The 19,365-nt window shown below is 55.6% G+C and overlaps 1 protein-coding gene across 1 annotated transcript; it reads right to left on the bottom strand.

Moving 5' to 3' along the window:
• Nucleotides 1-162: 162 nt before the first annotated feature.
• Nucleotides 163-18,027, bottom strand: LAMC2 (laminin subunit gamma 2). The gene is made up of 23 exons (XM_027723487.2): nt 17,897-18,027; nt 13,639-13,827; nt 12,547-12,676; nt 11,559-11,657; nt 10,950-11,086; nt 10,382-10,504; nt 10,066-10,255; nt 9,629-9,741; nt 9,110-9,328; nt 8,168-8,347; nt 7,480-7,713; nt 7,121-7,257; nt 6,698-6,851; nt 6,370-6,575; nt 6,012-6,091; nt 5,402-5,539; nt 4,496-4,640; nt 4,175-4,324; nt 3,567-3,681; nt 3,280-3,479; nt 2,544-2,702; nt 2,356-2,455; nt 163-2,166 (listed from the first exon to the last, which is right to left on the bottom strand). Exons 1-23 carry the CDS (start codon nt 17,976-17,978, stop codon nt 1,916-1,918), a joined length of 3,531 nt encoding a protein of 1,176 aa, XP_027579288.2. The 5' UTR covers nt 17,979-18,027; the 3' UTR covers nt 163-1,915.
• Nucleotides 18,028-19,365: the final 1,338 nt, after the last annotated feature.

The following is a 19,365-nucleotide window of genomic DNA, read 5'->3' as shown; positions in this document are numbered from 1 at the left end:
TGTTTAAATTATGTAATAAACAAAACAAAACAAAGATGTTACTGGTGTAATTTTAAAACAGCCCCAAGACAGAGTCAGGACAAGGAGAGCAAATGGCTGGGATAACCCCTGGCCAAACCGACCTAAATCAGGGAGCCTGAGAAAATAAACCAAGAGGCAAGATCCAGCCAAAAGTATTCATCATTTATTGACCTCCTCCCTTTCAAAAAACCCAACTCATGGAAAAATAGCCAGGTCCATAATACCTGTCCCTATGCAGTACAACAGAAGAAGGAAGACATGCCAGGGGCTAGAGTATATCTCACTTAAATAAAAGTGTAAGGCACACATAATACTTGGTATATCATTAAGCAAAAGCACAGATGCCGCTTTATCAGAGAATCAGAAATAAGGAGGGCTGAGTCCCCATAGAGTCCTCCTCCATCACTGAGGACCTCCTCTTTTACCACCACACAGGCCAGGGGCTTCAGCAGAGCTGACTTACAGCATGTGGCAGCAATTTTTTTCCCCTGCATGACATCTAAAGGAAGGTGGGAGTGGTGTCAAAATGGATCTGGACCCGCAGGAAAGCCACGGGTGGTGAAGGGAGCACTGGGGTCTTTGGCCCCACTGAGCTCTGCTCAGATGTACAACGGGAAACCCCTGTGGAGAACTACCAGAGCCTCTGAGAAACATCCAGCACAAGCAACGCAGGAGGGAGGGGGGGGATAGGCAGCACCAAAACAGAGGCTGAAACACATTCAAGACATCCTCAATATTTTTACACCAATCAAATCGGGGTGCAGACACTGCAGTGGGATGGGGCAGGGCTCTCAGACACAAGAGCTCACGGCTGCAGACCCCTAGAGAAAGCCCCCATTCCTGCAGAGTCCTGGAGACATCACCCTCCTTCTCCTGGCCTCTGGGACACCCAGGAAGCTGCCTGGTACCACAGGGACCAGTCTTGTAAGGAAAGGTTGTGCTTGAGCATGTAAGGAGGTGGTAAGGGAGACCTGTGTTTGCCCAGGAGGAGCTTTGACAGGAAAGCCACCCCTCAGGGGCTTTGGGACTTGCGAAGTGTGGGAGAAAGAATAGGGATACTCCTCCTGGCTGAAGGGAGCAGGTAAAGCAGGAAAGACTTTTCATCTCAGGAGCCCCTGCTAGCCTGGGATCTCCTCGTCCTCCATCCAGCACGTCACTGTGAGCTCAAAGGCACCTGGAAGCTCTTTTTCCCTCCTCTTTAGTGAACAGTAACCACCTCACTGAGAAGCACCGTGGAAGACCTGCAGCTGTGTGAAAATGGTCATCGGTGCCAGAGCTCTAAGCCACAGCAAAACCACATCAGCACCACTCCCAGGACGGTGAGGAATGGGCAGGCTGGGAGGAGAACGCCACAGGAAGCATCACCACTGCCACAGCTCAAAACTCATCTCTCCCATCTGTCTCTTCATGCCGCTCGCTGAGCTACTGATGGTGAGGAAAACCTCACTGAGAACATGAGGAGGAGGTGGTGGTGGTGGCAGTGTCCAAAGTAAGGACAGAGGCTGTGTGTGCCAGACCAGGAGAAGGGATCCACAGAGGGTAGAGGGTGGAAAACCTCTCAGTCATGAACTTCAGGCTCCGAACCATGCCAACTCCCAAGGCTGACACCAAGCAACGCTGACTTGCACCTCAGAGAAATGTTGTAGGAATGGGCTGTTCTTCAGCCAGTAGCACCTTCACAAAACAGGGGTCTTCTTCCTCCCACGAGCGAGGGACGGAGCACTTTGAAAAATTAGGGACTCTCCAGGGCCAGCATGACACTGAGCTTCATCTGCCATGCTGAAATTGAAGGTAAGGATCAGTTCAACACAATCAAACGCAGCCAGTCCTGCCAGATTTGGGGAGGCTCTCCTGCCTTCAGCCTAGCAGGTGCTGCAGCCTTTCCAGAGCTTACTCATGGCAATTCAATGGCTTTTGTGTTGTAGCAGCCTGGAGGAAGACTCCTCTGGATATCCTCCAGGTTCTTTATATCGGCCAGGATCTCATCGATGTTGCTCTCCAGCGTCCGCACCCGGGCCTTCTGCAGCATGGCTGTCTGCTCCAGCTCAGACATCTCAGCCTTCAGCTGGTTGCTTCTGGTTTTGGCTTTGCTAAAATTCATCTCGAGTTGCTTCAGGCCATCCTCATCCACGGCGCCAGGCTGGTCTGTGGAACAGAAGGAAAACAAGGAATAAGAAAGCATGGATGGAGGCTGAGGACTACATCTTTCTAGATACTTCATCTCCACCCTGATGCCCAGCCTGTCCACAGGCATCACCTGAGGCCAGCTTCCCACTAAACTCCCAGTGGGGACCTGTCTCCATCCACATCCCACAGTGGCATCACAAAACCTACTCATCAGGCGCAGCAGCTCTTCCAGGGCACTCAGTGTCTCCTGCACGGCCACCCCTGCCTGGCCAGCCTTGTCATGGACTCTCTGAGCCTCCTGAGCTGTCTGAAGGAGGAAAGACAGCAGCTGTAAGGTGCAACTGAGCCCAAAAGGCAACAGGGATGGGGACAAGGCAAGGGAGACAGGGACCCACCTCCTGTATCACAGCAGCATCCGCCTCAACCTCCGAGAGCTTCCTCTCGAATTCATCATCTGCTTCCTTGGCCTCGCGCCGCAGGGCGGCCACTGCCTTCTCCAGGGCGAGGACACCATCGGCCGTCTGGTTGGCTTCCACCTTCAGCTGGGCAATCTCCTGGGGAAGGCAAAGGCACTTTCAGAGGGGCAGAGCATGGCCAAGAGGTGCACTGGAATGCAGAGCTGATGGAAATTCCTTCTATGGGGACCCAAAATGACAGCACACTGGCCTGTATCCTTCATGTTCTCCCACCAGTTGTTTCAGAGAGCTGTTCCCATGGCAATGGCTCAACCTCTCCTGCACACATCAGCAAATCCCTGGGAAATTACAACACACATCTGGGAGATGAACCCTCAAGCAGCAATTTTGGGACCTCACAAGCCTGCCAGTGGCTCAGGCTGTGGGAGGGGGAAAATCCCCTTGGTCACTGAAAGGCAGGTACAGTGAGATGCCACAAAGATCCTCATGGAAGAAACGTGCCTGCAGAGATCTGATCTGCACACCCACTGATCTACAGCCAAACTTGGGTATCTGCAGGACCCACTGTAGAGAAACTTTAGCCCAGAAATCAATGCAGCAGGTCCAAAAGTTAACCCATCAGCCCCACCATGAAGTGCTAACCATCTCCTCTTCTTCCACTGTTTTTCCTTCCAAACTCTTTTCTGCCAGCACTAGCACTGGAGCCTGCCCTCACCTCCTGGATCCCTGTGGTGATCTCCTTCGCTTCCCCTGCAGCGCTGCTGGCTGCCTTGGATTCGGAAGCAGCGCTGCCCAGGATTGCTTCGGCTCGGTCTGTCTTCTCCCTGGCACTGGTGACCATGCTGCTGATAATGGGCAGCCTCCTCATGGCATCTTCAGCTTCCCTCCTCTTGTCACCTGCTTGCAGGTTGAACTCTGGAAGAAACACATGTAGGAATGAAGCTGCACTACCTTCGTGAGATCCCACATGGAAACGCAAGGGAAGGGTTTCTAGGATGTTACCCCTGAGGCTCTTCAGGATTTGTTCCACCTGGTAGAAGGTGGCATTGCCAGCGCTCATGGCTTGCAGGGCTGTGCTCTTGGCGAGGTTGGCTCGGGACAGCAGCTGTGTCAGCTTCTGCAACAGGTCAAAGGGACACAACAGGTGGATGAAGGACAGAGTATGGGAGGATTGGACATGCCCAGAGCAGTCTGGGAGGAGTTGGGCTGGAGGAGAAGACCCATCAGCCTGTTTCCAAATGCCTGCTCTTGCCCCTGAATCAAGGCTACCACAACCTGCTGGCACAGCCTTGTGCTGGGGCTCCTCAACCAGCTCCAGCCATCCTGAGTCATCTTAGCTCTAATCTTTCCAGGAGTAGGTCTTCAACCTGCCTCACATGGAGAAGGTGTGCAGGTAAGACCCTGCACCAGCAGCTCCATGCTCACAGGGAGGTCTCCCACGGGCTTCAGAAGACCAACCCCAAGGCTGCGTTTCCAAGAAAGGGTACAATCCTGCTCCAGGCAGGCAGAGCTACCTTTGACAACCAGACTGGGATAGTGGTGGTGCCAAGGGCATCCCACCAAAGCTCCAGCTCCTGGAGGACAACACAGCCCCCCGGCCAATCTCTTACCGCTCTCTCGCCCTCTTGCCTTCGCAGCAGCTCCTTGGTTTCCTCCTCCCAGCGCCCCGTGCGGCTCTGCAGCTGCTTGTACTGGGCCATGTAGGTGTCCACCAGGCTCAGCAGAGTACTGGCATCCTGCTTCAGCCGGGATGCCTCCCCCTGAAACAGAGACATGATGGGGTCCCAGCATCTCCCCAGTGCTCCCCGGGAACCACGGGCAAAAGGGTGAGAAGATGCATATCCGATGGCTCTCCAATGGGGACAGAGCACTGGGAAGGGCTGAGCTGCTGGCAGGGAGAGCAAAAGGTCCCACAGACACAAAGCCCTCACCTCAAAGGAGCCGATGTCGGTCTCTGTCAGGCGGGACAGGGAGCTGAGGAGCACTAGGCTGCCCTGGTAAGCCTTGTCTGCCTCAGCGGCCATTCCGTCGGCATCAGCCTTCAGGCCTCCAGCCAGCGACTGCAGCTTCTCGTACCTGCAGGGATGTGGGACTGGAGAGCCTGGTACCAGCCAGGCTGCCAACTCCCCACCCCAGCATTAATGCTGCCTTCTACATGGACTTGTTCATGCTCTCCATTTATCATGCAGGAAAACCCAATTGCAAACACCCCCTGCATCCCAGTCCCTCAGCCAAACAGGGCATCCACTGGCTCCTTACTCCTGCTCCAGGAACCAAAGGTGTTTCACACATCTGAACCCTCATGGGCTCCACAGCGGCTCTGCTAATCTCTGCCCTACAACTGGATGTTTCTTCCTGCACATCCCAGTTCAGCTTCTTAACTTCCCTTAGGGCTGTTGCTTGCACCCCACTAGTGATGTGCGAAATCCCAGCCCCACCGTGGTGGGCTCTGGAGTGGCACCAGCCCACCACACAGGAATCATGGGGCTAAAGCCACCCTGGGGCTAAACCCAGCCCAGATTTGCAACCACATGTGGAACAGACTCCCCCCATCAGGAGTCTCTTCACAGACATGCCAGCTTCCCTTAGCTGCTGGCAGTTCCATGGGAGCACCGTGGTCTGTGTAGTGGGAAGCAGACGCTCCACAGACCTGTCAAATCTCCATCTCCGCCGCTCAGATGTGCCAGTGACTGAAGTTCCAGCAAGTCCCGCCTCCGAACACACACATTTCTGCAGCTCAGATGGGGAGGCAGCGAAGGGGACACAGGTGCTTGGCCACCCCTCTCCTCCCTCCCACATCCCCCCGTGACACACAGGCCAGCACAGCCCGCACTCACCTCCCGAGCAGCCCGAGCAGGGAGCCGGAGGCAGCCGCCTCTCCGCCGGCCGCCGCGCGCAGCAGCTCCAGCGCCTGCCCCGCGTCCTCCCGCGCCGCCCGCGCCGCTTGCTCGATGGTGCTGGCTGCTTGTGCATGGCTGCGAAGGACAGAGCGGGGCTCGTGAGAAACATTTCCCACCCAGGTTTTCTCCACCAACTTCCTTTACTGTTGTATCCAGGGATGCTGGACTGCACCCTCTCAGGAAATGCAGAGTGTTTGCAAAAGAGATCCGTATTTTCCTTGTCCCTCCTGTGTCTCTCAAGAGTAGAGAAGCACCAGAGGGGAGGCAGATGCTGCCAGTTCCAACTGGACACACATGGGTCACTTATCACAAAGATGCTTCTAAATCACACCCAACTCCACCCTCAAAGGCAGCTGAGGACAACTCTATAGGGCAGCGAAGTCAGCCCAGCAGCTGCATCTTCCTCTGTTCCAGGGCTGGCACAGAGGCTTTGGCAGCTGCAGCCCAGTGAGTTCACAAGGACCCCCCAAATATTACCTTCTGGGCACCCAGTGGGATCTCAGTCCCACTCCCCTCTCTTTCTCGGCTGATGGCGGGAGGAACTCACCTGTTGGCCAGTCTCAGAGCCTCCTGGGCCAGCATCAAGAACTGATTTGAGCCCCCGGGAAGGCTTGAAACAGGAATGTTCTGAGGAGAGAGGGAGGTAAAGAGCTGTGAGTGCTTTTCTCTGCTCTCCATTCAGCTCAGCAGTGAAAGAGGCAACCGCAGTGCGTTAAACCTCCAGCAGCCCCAAAGACCCCTGCCAGCACCTCTCCATGTCCAGGCTGCATGGAAAGGGCCACCAGAACATCTACACTCACAAAACAAACATAATATCTGGAATTCCTTAAATCCTTGCTCTCCCCATGCATTTTTTTTCCATCCCTGAGCTAGACTAGGAGTGTGTCACATGCAGATGCTCTCACCACCCGGCGGAGGGCAGCTCCACTGCTCTCCAGGTCCAGCCTCGCTCTCTCCAGCAGCTGCCGGGTCTCCTGCACCTGCCTCTCGTACTGGCTCCCGAGAGACCTCAGCCTCTCCACCGTTGCCTTGATCTCGCCCAAGCGGCTCTGGGAGCTGGGACCCTGCCCATTCATCCTGGTCACACGGCCTTCCAGAGACCTGTCAGAAGCTGGTGAGACAGAAAGAGGAAGGCTGAAGAGAAACTCGTTGCTGAGCAGAAGGGCACAGGCAGCAAAGTTCTCCCCAACACAGCCCAGATGGCCCCATTCCAGGGCAGTGGGTGGGTGGTACCTTGCAGGCTCAGGGCTTCCCTGAGGATGGTCCGCAGCATCTCCTCAGCCACCTGCATTCTCCTCTCCAGCTCCTGGCTCTGGGCCCCACCACCAGCTTGCAGCCCTGAGAAAAGCAGCTCCAGCTCCCCCAGCTGCTGCAGGTACAGATCCACCTGCAACCACAGACCAGGCCATCAGTGAGCAGCACACCAAACCCACAGGGAAAGACCAGGGTGGGAACCAGGTCCACAGTCCAGTCAGAGAACAGAAAGCAACAGGAGGGCCCATTTTTGGATGGGGCACAAGGGATCACTTCAGTGGGGTACAAAGCCAAAGCTCAAAATCACTCCTCACTTGAGGAGGACATGAGGAGACACTGAGGGTGAATGAATTGCTGCACCCCTTGCTGCTCAGGGGCCCTGGGACTGGCATAGATGCTCACCTGGGCTTTCACCTGGCTGTAGCAAGCTGGACACTCACTCTCTTCACAGTTGGGACCCTCAAAGCCGGGTTTGCAGATGCAGCTCCCATCGCTCCTGCATTTCAGGGGCTCAGCACCAACTGAGTTGCAGGCGCAGGCTGCAGGTTGGAGCAACACAGGTTCAAAGGAGTCTGTCCCCATCTCAAGCCTCAGCACATCTTTTCATCAACCCTCTCTCCCTGCTTTCCTCCCACCATTTAGCCTTGTGCTTTGGTTCCTGCTCTCTACTCCCACTTTCTAGCCTTGGCTTTTGTGGCATCCCCCTTCTCACCAAGCACTCGGGCACGGATTTTCCTACTCAAACAGTGCCCAGGTCTCACCTCTGCACTTGTCGGCGGGGTCGGGGGCCAGCGGGTTCCCGAAGAAGCCGTCCTTGCAGCGGTCGCAGTAGAAGCCGGCGGTGTTGTGGATGCACTTGAGGCACTCCCCGGTCTGGCGGTCGCAGTTCCCCACGGCGTTGGGCTCCACGTTGCCGTTGCACTGGCACAGCTGGCAGGGCTGGGAAGCCACTGGGTCCCCAAAATAACCATCAGCACAGTACTCGCAGTTGTCCCCTGGGAAAGGAGAGATGAGACACTCATGCTCGTGCCTGCAAGGCAGAGGTTGCCTCGCTGCTTCTGCCTCACAGAAACCCATCAGAGTTGGCACGACAGCATCTCTGCTCTCATCACCACCACAGCACCACAGCCAACACGACAGGCAGGCTCTCAAAAGCTGGGTGCAACAGCTGACATTGGCTAAGTAATTTCCTATTTGTTTTTATTCCCCTCCCTCTCCCACCCATCCTTTTTCCATCCACGTTTTGTTTAGATGAGAACCTCTCCTGGGGCGGGGCAACGTGTCTTCACAGCCCTTGGGGCTGAAGCACCCTGTCACAGGAAGGAGTGGCAGTGCCTCAGGCAAGCTGGGCAGAGAGGATGGGATGGATCCACCCAGCTCCAAGCACCCCTGCACAGAGGGTAGAAGCTCTGGGAAGAGGCAGAGCGGAAGCAAGGAGAAGGGCATTACCAGCAGCTCCAGGAGGGCAGTGGTCACAGGTGACCTCCTCACTGCCTGGCACCACGGAGCAGCCCTGGCCGTGGCCGCAGGGGCAGGTCCTGCAGCCGTGTGGCTGCCGGGGGTCGTGGTAGGAGCCGAAGGGGCAGCTGACACTGCTGCCCACGTTTTCATCTCCAGAGTAGCATTCGCCTGGAGGAGGAAGGAAAGGGCTTAGGGAAGTTTACTCACAGCCCTGGTGGGACACCCTCCACCATTCCACCCACCGCAGCACATTCCAGTGTCCTCCACGAGATATCCTAAGATTCCCACACCTGCCCATACCATGCACCACATATAATCATGGAATGGTTTGGGTTGGAAGGGACCTTTAAAGGTCACCCAGTCCTACTGCCCCTGCGATAAGCAGGGACATTTTCAACTACACCAGGTTGCTCAGAGCCCCAGCCAACCTGAGGCACTGTCAGGTTTAACTTTAAAACAAAAAGTCAGAAGAGTTTACTGCTATCAGGGCAGCAGGAGATGTTTTTTCTCTCTCCAGTATGCAACATCTACACCCAATTTGATCCAAATGCATCTGGGTGCAGTGCTTCTAGGCTCTGGGGAGTTTTTCTAGGATGATCCCCCACATTCCAGCCCCCTGAGTCACAGAATCACAGAATCAATTAGGTTGGAAAAGACCTCTGAGATCATCAAGTCCAACCTGTGACCCAACACCACGACATCAACTAGACCAGAGCACCAAGTGCCACGTACAGTCTTTCCTTAAATGCCTCCAGGACCTCCACCACCTCCCTGGGCAGCCCATTCCAATGTCTGACCACTCTTTCTGTGAAGAAATTTCTGCGAAGTCAGTGCTCCTGACCCCCCCAGCTAAGTTCTTGGGACACAAGCAGCTGTCCTGCATTCCCACACACCCTACAAGCACTGCGTGGTGGCGGTGGCTCCTCTTACCAGTGTCAGGGTCACAGATTCCTCCCCCCTGGCAACTGCAGGGCACGCAGATGCTGAAGGGCCCTTGGCCAGGGCTGTCTCTGCGGTAGCCAGGGGCACATCTCTCACAGAACTGCCCCCCGTACGCTGGCGGGCACTCGCAGCGCTCCACCCACGGAGCAGGGACTCCAGGGATGGGCTGTGCTGACACCAGGGTGACATTGTCGATGTAGCCAGTGCCTGCAGAGAGGTACAGCCAGTCACCCGTGGAGGACAGTAGCTCCACCTGCAAGACCCCCACACCCAGGACCTGCTCAGGTTACACATCCTATTGCAATGTCCAAAGGCAAATGGAACAGCCAAATCTGTTGCCACCGTGCTCAATCTCTTCATAATTTAACTTTGCCACTGTAGGGCACTTAATATCATTATTATTACTTTTACAATACCTTTTAGCAAAGGTGTCTCTATCTGGAGAGCTGGTGTCTCCAGCAATGAGGAGATGCCAACCTCGTGCTTGCAAGCTCTCCTCACACTTACTGTACTCCCCAAATGTGGCTCGAATCCAGAGGGCTGTCAGGTTTCCCAGCAGCCTGCGAAATTCCAAGTGATTCAGCCTCGGGCTCCACTTGCTGCTCGGGTGTTCATCCAACCTGCCGTGGGAGAGGGGAGAAGTGGAACCAGTTTCAGGAAAACAAGATGCCTCCACAAAAACGTGGCAGCCCTCGCCCATCCTGAGCTCAGGACTTTGAGGAACTGACCCCATGCAAGCGACCCCAAGCCAAGCACCCAGCCCAATCTCAAGCCAGATTTTCTACTGCCCCTCTCACAAAGTAACCCCTTTATCCAGGAGAGATGCCCCTGAGGTGGATCCAGCCCAAACCAGGCCACCATCTGCCACCTCCAAGGGATCACAGCTGAATCCAGGAGCCGTTCTTGCTCCTCCCTACCCCAAACACCCCAGCCTCGCCCTTTACCTGAACGTGTATGTATGGCTGACACCGCAGGGCAGGACCTCCCCCTGGGGTAAGAAGGGGGCAGTGACTCTCAGGCCATCTCCTTCCAGGATCACATCGTGTGGAGATGGCTGGAGTCCCCCTCGGTCCAGGCGGTAATCGAAGGAGAGCGTCTGGCCGTAGCTCAGTTGCTGGTTCCCAAGGAATTTCGCTGCAAAGCAAAGGAAAGGAAAACTAAAGGCTTAAAATCTTGCCTTCCTCCTAAAGGCTCAGTTCATGGGATCAGACCAAGAAAAGGGTTCATTGCCACCTCTGCCCCCGGCGATGCCACACCTACCAGGTGCCACGAAGTATATGGGCTCCGATCTCCTCGCCGCTATGAAGGCATCCCGATGGCGTGGGGACCACTGGAGCTGGGCTGGGGAGCTGCTTGCATGGACACCTCGCCAGCCCTCAGCACCTGGAGCACCAACGAGGAGCCATCAGCGGGGACAGGGAAAGTATTTCCAGGACTCCAGCAACTTTCTTCAGCTGTATATTATCAAAGCCCTCCAGCTTCCTACCCCCAGCTTCTGAGGGGGCAGCACAGGTACCCCTGTGCCCACACATCTGTACAGCTGCCCGGATGGGCACAGAGGCTTCCTCCAAGTGGCAGGGAAGACATGCTGAACGAAGCCTATGCTGCCCCAAACCTTACACCCTACTTCTGCCTACAATCAATTCATGCCACCCATCAAAGCAGGGGTGCTGCAGCCATGGGCAGGTTGGATGAGGACCCAAGGAGCATGTGTAGCCTGGGGCTGACTCCCAGCAGGGCTGTGAACAAGGGAGCTCCTCCAGCACATCAAAGAGAAGGGCTGGCAAACACCCCCAGGAGTCGTGGGGATGTCCCGCTTGGGCTTCACCTTGCTGGAAGGTGGAGGTGATGTTGTGGACGCTGTGGTTGTCCGCGCTGACACACGTAGCCGAGTGCCCATAGCAGAAGCAGGGGGAGCACCCCATGGGGTTTCTGGCATCCAGGTTGTAGAAGTGTCGCTTGCACCTGGGAAAATGCAAGAAGGTGACAAAGGTAGAGTTCATTTTCTCTTTTTACTGGTGAACATAAGCATTCTTTTAATGACAACTGTGCAACACAGCCATTGCCAGGGTTCGAGGTCATCGCCAGGCTGAGATGGCAAGACGGGCATGTGCAAATGGCTTCCCACTGCCAGAAGGCAGGGTTAGAAGGGATATTGGGAAGGATTTCTTCCCTCTGAGTGTGCTGAGGACCTGGCACAGGTTGCCCAGAGAAGTTGTGGCTGCCCCGTCCCTGGAAGTGTCCAAGGCCAGGTTGGACGGGGCTTGGAGCAACCTGGGCTAGTGGGAGGTGTCCCTGCCCATGGCAGGGGACTTGGAATTGGGTGATCTTCAAGGTCCCTCCCAGCCCAAACCATTCCAGGATTCTACGATTCTGTGCACTGCCAGGGAGATGGAGGTCGTGCCACGCAGTGGTGCGGCAGTCCCCTGACACCCACCTCTCACAGCGCTCCCCGGCAGCGCTCGCCTTGCAGACGCAGCGGCCGGAGCGACAGTTCCCGGAGCTACCGGCAGGGTCACACTCGCACTGCAGGCTCCTGCAACAGGGACAGCAGCAACCTCGACCTGGATTTCCAGCTCAGTCTGGGAGCTCAGTGCCCCCTGCTATCATAGAAGAGAGCAGAGAAACACCCCCAGATACTATTCCCATGCTGGAAGGGGAAAAATAACCAGCAGAGCCATCTCTGTAAGGAAAACCTGCAGCGCTGTGGGTACCAGGCTGAGACTGCCCAGAGCTACCACCCCAGCACACCCCAGAGCACCTGACCCACTCACAAGAGCAACATGAAGCTCTGCTGAGCTTAATAAACCCTGGCTGAGTTTAACAGATCCCGGCTGAGCTCCAACAGGCAGCAGCGCCCCAGGGAAGCTGCAGAAGGCCAGGCACAGCAGCACAGCTGCAGGCAGTCCCCCTCACCCCTCACCCTTTGCCTGCCTGTGGCCCCAGAGGAGCAACAGTGAGGTGAGGTCAGGAAGAAGAGGACACAGCACTGAGGAAGTCAGAGAAGAAATGCTACTAAAGGTATTTAAACAGGGCATCGTGCAAAGGAAGGGGTTTATTTTTGCAGGCACATCTCCTTGTGAGTGGCACCGACACCAGGCAGGCCCACGGTGGGCAGGTTCTGTTTTACATGGCCAAGCCTGGCTGCCACCTGTTTGGCATTATCTGGGTAATAAGACAATGGCCTCAGTGTGTGGTTAAGCTCAGATTTTGGTGCTGTTGCAGGACAGTGAGCTCTTGCATGGAGGTCCAACCCCACTGGAGCCCATTCTCTCCCAGCAAGGTTGGCTCAAGGCCATCGTTGTGCTGCCACAAAACAAACTCTGCCCTTGCACAGGGTGTTTTCAGCCAGCTCGGGTGCTGGGAGAGCTCTGGGGGCCGGCCCTCCTGCTGTCCCCGTGCCACTGAGGGAGGTCAGCACTCACTGCCCGCTCCTCCGGCACCCGGCCTCGGACAGGGGCTCAAAGCCCGGCTGGCAGCGGTCACACTTGTCCCCCATCACGCCGGGCTTGCAGCTGCACTGGCCGTAGCTGTCACACTGTGTGCTGAGGGAGCCTGCGGAGAGAGGGGAAGAAGAGGTTGGGATGGGCCCAATGGGACAGGGGGCAAAGCACCACGCCATCACTGCAGCAGCAATCCAGCCCCAGGGACAGGTCCCCACCTGAGATCCCCACACAGGGCTGAGATACCAGGTCTGGATGTTAAAAGTTGTTCCAGTCTCCCTGGGAGACTCGGAGGAGGTAAATCCCAGCAGGTATTGACCAGATGCCCAGGACAAGGATCCTCTTCCCTACTCTAAAGGTCAGCAAGAAGAAAAAGATGGAGTCTAGGGAATTTTTTCTTCTTTGACAGACCCTCTGCTAGTTAGACATCACTGGAACTTGATTTTGGTGCCTTTACAAGGAACCCATGGGGCTGAGGGCCATGGCAGGATCTTTGGTTTCCAACCTACAGGCAGCTGTCCTGCTGCCAGGCCATCCTTGTGCCAGGGGAGCCAAGGGGATATGTGCCATTCCAACCCCTTAAAGCCTATTGCTCTATCCTCTTGCCAGTTGTTTTTGATGTGCAGGTAATACTTCTAGTGGTCCTCCTGCACCAAGAGACCAACAGGCATTTCAAGTGCAAAGGTTGTAAACTCAAAGAGAGGAGGTTTAGATTGGACATAAGGAAGAAACGTTTTATAATGAAAGTGGTTGGACACTGGCACAGGTTGCCCTGAGAAGCTGTGGCTGCCCCATCCCTGCAAGTGTTCAAGGCCAGGTTGGACGTGGCTTGGAACAACCTGGGATAGTGGAAGGTGTCCATGCCCATGGCACGGAAGGAGATGATCTTTAAGGTCCCTTCTGACCCAAACCTGTCTGTGAGTCTGTGATTATTTCAGAGGGCAGGTGGGTCTTGTAGCCTCTGGTCCAGTGTGTAGGGACCAGAGCCTTACCTGCCCAGGTGCTCAGCAGGTGCTTCAGGCTCCCCTACAGCCCTGAGCAGACCCTGTGCCCTCGGGGCTGTCGTGCACGTACCCCAGGGGTGGCAGTGGCAGGGCAGGCAGCACTCCCGCTCCTGCCGTCGGAAGAACCCCTCCTTGCAGCGCTCGCAGCGCGCGCCCTCCGTGTTGCCCCGGCAGCCAAGGCAGCGGTACCCGTTCCCCGTCTCCCGCAGGAGCTGCCAGTCGAAGGCACACTGCCTGGACATCCCGTTGCAGTCGCAGACTGGGGAGAAGAGAGCAGAGAGACATCTCAAACAATGCTTAAGAGATGAGGGTACCAGTTGTAAGTACCACCCTGAAGGCCAAGGAATAAGCCCAGGCGGTGCAAATGTCCCCTTCTCGCTCTGCTAATAACAAGCTCTGTCCCCATGTCTCTGCTCTTGTCCCCATGTGTCTGTGTCCACCAGCCACCCCTGTGCCACCAGTGCCCACAGGGTGCTCCGCATCCTCACGCTGTGGAGCGATGTCCCATTTCGCTGCCAACATGGTTCAGGACGGACAAACCCCTCAAGCCAAGCATGGCATGGCCAGGGATGTCCTTCATCCTTTCACGGGACTTCCAATGAGGATTTTGAGTAAGCAAAGATGATTAAACAGCCCCCCCGATCTTGTCCTGAGGAAAGCATGGGGAACCTTACTGGAAACTTCAGGGAAAAGGGAAAGATCCCTGAGGTTATGTTTTGTTTCACCCAGCCTCTGACCAGGCGTGAGTTCAGGAGGAAAAACTCAACCAACTTCGACCAGGTCTCCCCAGCCAGTTCTTCCATGCAGGGAGTGGCCTGTGATCCGAGGCACTCGGCAGAAGTATGCCAGCCAAGAGGGAGATCGGCAATACAGGTTTTGGCACAGGTCACCTACCTCAACCTCCCTGTGAAGAAAAGCTGCAGCTGCCCACATCACTGCATGATGGATGCCAGGAAGAACAGGCATGAGACTCTGCCTCCCACTAGAGCCAGGACAGGCGATCTCTCTGGAGAGCAGACGGGCAGGTACCTCCCCAGACATGCCTGCTCCAGCACTCCCTTGCTTGTCCAGGTATTCCCTTGAAGGCACCTCTCATCTAAGGCCTCAGCAGCCAGTACTCAAGTGTTTAAGCCTGAGGCCCTTTATTCCAGATGCATCTCTCAGTGCCACAGAGGAAAGCAAGCACAGCTGAGAGGATGGTTGGCAAAGACAGGCAGGAGAATGAAACACACCAAGGGAAAAAGCCTCAGGGACCCCTCAGGGATGCAGAACCTGCTGAGAAGGTGCTCTGAACCACTCTGATGCTGCCATGGGAGCCTCGACCTCCCTCTGAGGAACTCTGCTCACTGCTGGTCTCCTTGGGATAAGAAAGGTGATCCCCAGCTGCCCACCTCCCGCTCAGGTCACCTCTGAGAGCACGGAGAGGTGGAGGAAGTCCAAAAGCAAGCAGAAACCTGCAGCATGGATGCAGACAGCGCCCTGTACTCGACACACACAGAGGCTCCTCCTTCCCAGTGCTCTTCTGGCACAGCTCAGCCCCAGGATACAAGGTCCCTGTCCCTCTGCATCTGTGATTCCCAGCACCAGGCACAGGCTCCTGCGCCCTGTGCTCACAGCTGGGCGCCGCCCTCCCTCCCTCCCACACACCCATCGGCACCCACATTCCAGACGGAGGCACTCAGCCCAGCCTCTGCCAAGAGCAGAGGTGACCTCATGCGCCAGCAAACAGGGAGAGAGATTTTTCCAGCTCTGGCAAACGTGGCTCTTCCCTCACAGCCTGGCTGCCAGGAGACCGAGATTCAGCCACAGCTGGGAGAGGACCTGTGGGCACAGAAGTCCTGTCCCCAGGGCGTGGGAAAGCATCCCCAGCCTCAGTGGGCATCACCAGTGACCCAAGGACATGGACAATACAGACCAAGAGCAACAGCATGGGACTTTCTCAAGGTCTCTGTGCTCACCTTCACCGTGGGAAGATCCCACTTGGGGTTGATCCCACTCCCATCCCTCCACACTGCAGTGAGATCTCAAGTTGGAAGGGATCCATAAGGATCTTTGAATTGAACTCCACCCACGCATCACCCTACCCTACCTCTATGTAATCCGGAGGATTTACTGGGTTGCTAAATTACAGGCGTGAGCACTATTCCCCCAGGGAATGAAAACCTTTTTTCAGGTGTTGCTCTCTGGCTGCAGCACGTTAGGAGCCAGTTCTCCTGGCACAGACTCAGGTCTCACTAATCCAAAGCCATTTGAGATGCTGCGGCAGGTTAGTGCCATCACCCCACCGGTGTGGCTGCTCCTGGTCTTCTCCTGGAAACCTGAGAGCTCAGACAGGCTAATCCTTATCAAGAGCAAGAGGTGGAGCACGTAGGAACTGCTGGAAGATGAGGACCAACTGAGGACAGGATCATTTCTATATCCAGGTGCCCTGAGGCTCTGCTCTGAGATCATCCATGGAAAAGAGCAGGCTCCCTAGAGGAGAAGCTTTGCAGCTGGATTTCTTCAGTGCTACGTCAGGATGCAGGAGGTACATGGAACGCATCCAGCAGGACATCATTCCCCCAGCTCCCACCCAGCAGAATAAAGCATGAAAAATGCTTGATTGCTGTGACGAGATGAATTCCCACATCAGAAAGGCTTGGAGAAGGAGACATGCAGCTTCAGGCCTCTTAAACTGTCTTCTTAAATTCACAAAATCAGAAAATGAGGCAGGGTCTGAGTGGAGCAGATCCAACAGCCCCGTACACAAGCCAGCCTACAAAGACCCCTCCTTCCATCAGGAGATCAACAGAGCTTTGCATGCAATGAAGCCTCCACATCAACACAAGCCATTCCCTGCTCCATGCTCTTGGGACAGAGACCCAGAAGGCTGTCCAATCTGCTGTCCAAGTCTAGGTATCCCCATTGCCCAACTCCTTTCTCACTGCAGGAAGACCTGCCTGGGGCTCCATCAGCATTGGCAGGGACATACCCCACACCAGGAGCCAAAACCTGCTGTTTGGTGCCTTCTGCTTTCTAACACCCTGAGTTAAACACCTTGTTGGTGCGATGGAGCTCTGACCGCCATATTCCAGTTCTTCCCTGAACCCTGGGAGCTCTCTTCAGCCATCCTGTGCTGCCACACACAAGGCTCCACAGGGATCAGAGTACAAGTGTCCTGACTGCTGCTCTGCTGGATCACACCTGAACCCAGTTTGACTTGAGCACTTTGCAGGCAAAACAGGATTACATGGGCTAATTACAAGCCCATATCTAGAGCTGGGACTAGAGAGAGCACGGGAGACTAAATTACACCACCAAGCCCCCTCAGAAAATCTGCTGCAGCATAAAAACACGGCTGGTATCAACCATCGCTTTCACACACACACAGAAATAGGTTCAAGAGTCCATGGAAAAGGAGCAGTTTCCCACATACTGCCAGGAAGGAGGAAGAAAGGAACCTACGCCAGTGTTTTTAAACTTACACGTAATTAAGGCTGATGTAATAATTAACTCAAGTAGCATGTAAAGCAAAACAGGTCTTTTTTTTTTTTAGAAAAAAAACCTAAACCAAAACATTTATTCAGCACTTATTGCACCCCTGTTGCACCACACTTAAAACTGATAAAATCCAACTTCAAGCCCAGTAGCGTTCAGAACACCAGTAATGCAGAAAAAAAAAGAATTAAAATCACTCAGTATTTACAAAATACAAGTGAAAACCTGATTTTTGCCAAACATACTATAGGCCAGTAAAACCGAAACCATGCTATTGAATTACCACTGGGCTGGACATGCTCAAACCTCCCTGCACTACACTCTCTGCTACAATTGCACTCCCGAGAGGATCTGCTGGATTTTGGAAGCTCATCATCAGTCCATGGACCACGGGAGACTCGTCTCCCACGGGGTGGAGCAGGGCTGTGGGCACCTTGTGAGCTCCACAGACTTGCACAAACTCCAAACACGACCATGCTGCTACATCAAACTGGGTCCTGGATGCTTCCAGCTCTTCTCTGGGCTTGGGGAAGGTTTTGGTTACAGCAGCGACCGCCTGGGCGATGCTCGTGCTCACACCCACATGGCACCCCAGCAGCAAGGCTTCATACAGAGAGCAACAACGTAACTGCACATAAATAACTTATTGAAAGGGATGCCAGTGAAAAAAACAAAGTCAAAGTGCTCATGGGATATTCAACCCTGGAGGAAACGCTAAGCCCGAGGGCGGGATGGCAGAGCGCCCTGGCAGGGTGCTGTGCTCCCAGGCAGCTCCCGGTTACCGGACCGGAGAGAGCTGCGAGCACGCCCGCACGTCCGAGCGGGACCAGCCGACCTTGGCGAGGCCTCACCTTCTCCTCTGCGTGTGCTCGGGGCTGCGGGCGGCAGGGACGCGGCCAGGCAGGCGAGGGGCAGGAGCCAGCGCCCGGCCATGGCTCGTGCCGGGGAGCCCAGGGCGCCCGGTCCGGCGGGATCGCGACCAGGGCTGCCCGGTGCCTTGTTTGCCCGTGTGTTTTTTATCGGCTGCTCCACCTGAGTCACTCCCAACAGGAAGGAGCACGTGTGCCGTGGGCTGACTCACCGCGAGCGGGGAGAGCCCAGCCCAGGCAGCGCAGACAGGAGCCCGCCCCACGCACAGAGCACCCCGAGGAGCTTCTGCCTGCACCCTCCTAGGGCTGATAGCTCATGGGCAGGGGAATAAAATATACCCGCAGCCCCTGCGGACGCCCCTCCTGCCCGTCCCACTCGCCCACCTCCATCCATCCGCCGTTGCTGCCTCCGCGGGCAGGGCACCGGGGCTGGCTGGGGAGGGCCGGGCTGCCCGGGCACGCAGGCGGCTTGCAGGGAGCGAAATGAAACACGATGAGCTCACAGGAAGCCTGGGGAGGGTGGATGGGGACTGTCTGCTCGCAAGCCAGGCCCAAGTCAACCAACCTGCAAGAGCAGGGCTCATTTCAGGTGACCAGTGGGACTGGTGATGCAAAGAGATCCCCAAGGACAGCTTGGAAGTGCTCAGAAAGCAGATCGATAGGGATTTACCAGATAAGTGTCAAGTTCAGGAAATCCCCAGACCTAGAAATGGGAGGCGGGAATTGTCACACACATTTACCTGCTTTTGCTCCCAAGGGGAAAACGGTTAGATGGGTCCTTGGCTCACCTAGTGCATCCACTTTCGTGCTAGAAGGAGGATGAGGAGTGGAGACAGAGAGAGGAGAAAGCTTGTCTGAGGCTGCTGCTGGAACCAGCAGGAGGATACCAGGCTCCACAGACCCAGGTCCCTTAGCACTTTGTTCTAAAGGGTAGCCAGTGAGCCAAACAAGGCATGAGAGACAATTCCACCTTGTTCGTCACCTTCGCCTTGCAGGAAGGACATGAAGACTTCTACAGGAGAAGAGAGAAATCTGGAGGCAGGAGTCCTCCTCATCCTGCATACACCAGGATAAGTGAAAACACCGGCACATCCACCTGACCTGCAAAAGCAGCCCACCAGGGGATCACAGGAAGGACGGGCCCTCATGTTCCCCTACTTACTGCCACGGGACACCTACTGTGACAACTGACTGCAAGTGGTCCATGAGCACCTTTAGATGGAATCAAGACACCTAACAAATCTGTCCCTTTTTAGATCCCCTTCTCCATTAGGGATTCAAACTCAACCCGAGGCGCTGCCATGCTGCTCGTTTCAGAGCTGACAGACCCAGGTGATTAACACTGAGGTCCTAGTCTGAGCATCTTACACAGCCCTACAGCCTCCAGACACTCCAGGCACCTGGAGCTGACTCAGAGGGCTTTCCTCTGTGCCTCCTGGTGATCTCATGGG

Source organism: Pipra filicauda, unplaced genomic scaffold (assembly GCF_003945595.2).
Source record: "Pipra filicauda isolate LSUMZ 115617 unplaced genomic scaffold, ASM394559v2 scaffold185_size1782982_pilon, whole genome shotgun sequence".
Taxonomy (NCBI): domain Eukaryota; kingdom Metazoa; phylum Chordata; class Aves; order Passeriformes; family Pipridae; genus Pipra; species Pipra filicauda.
Note: the sequence above shows the minus strand (reverse complement) of the source record. Positions and strands in the feature narration are given on the sequence as shown.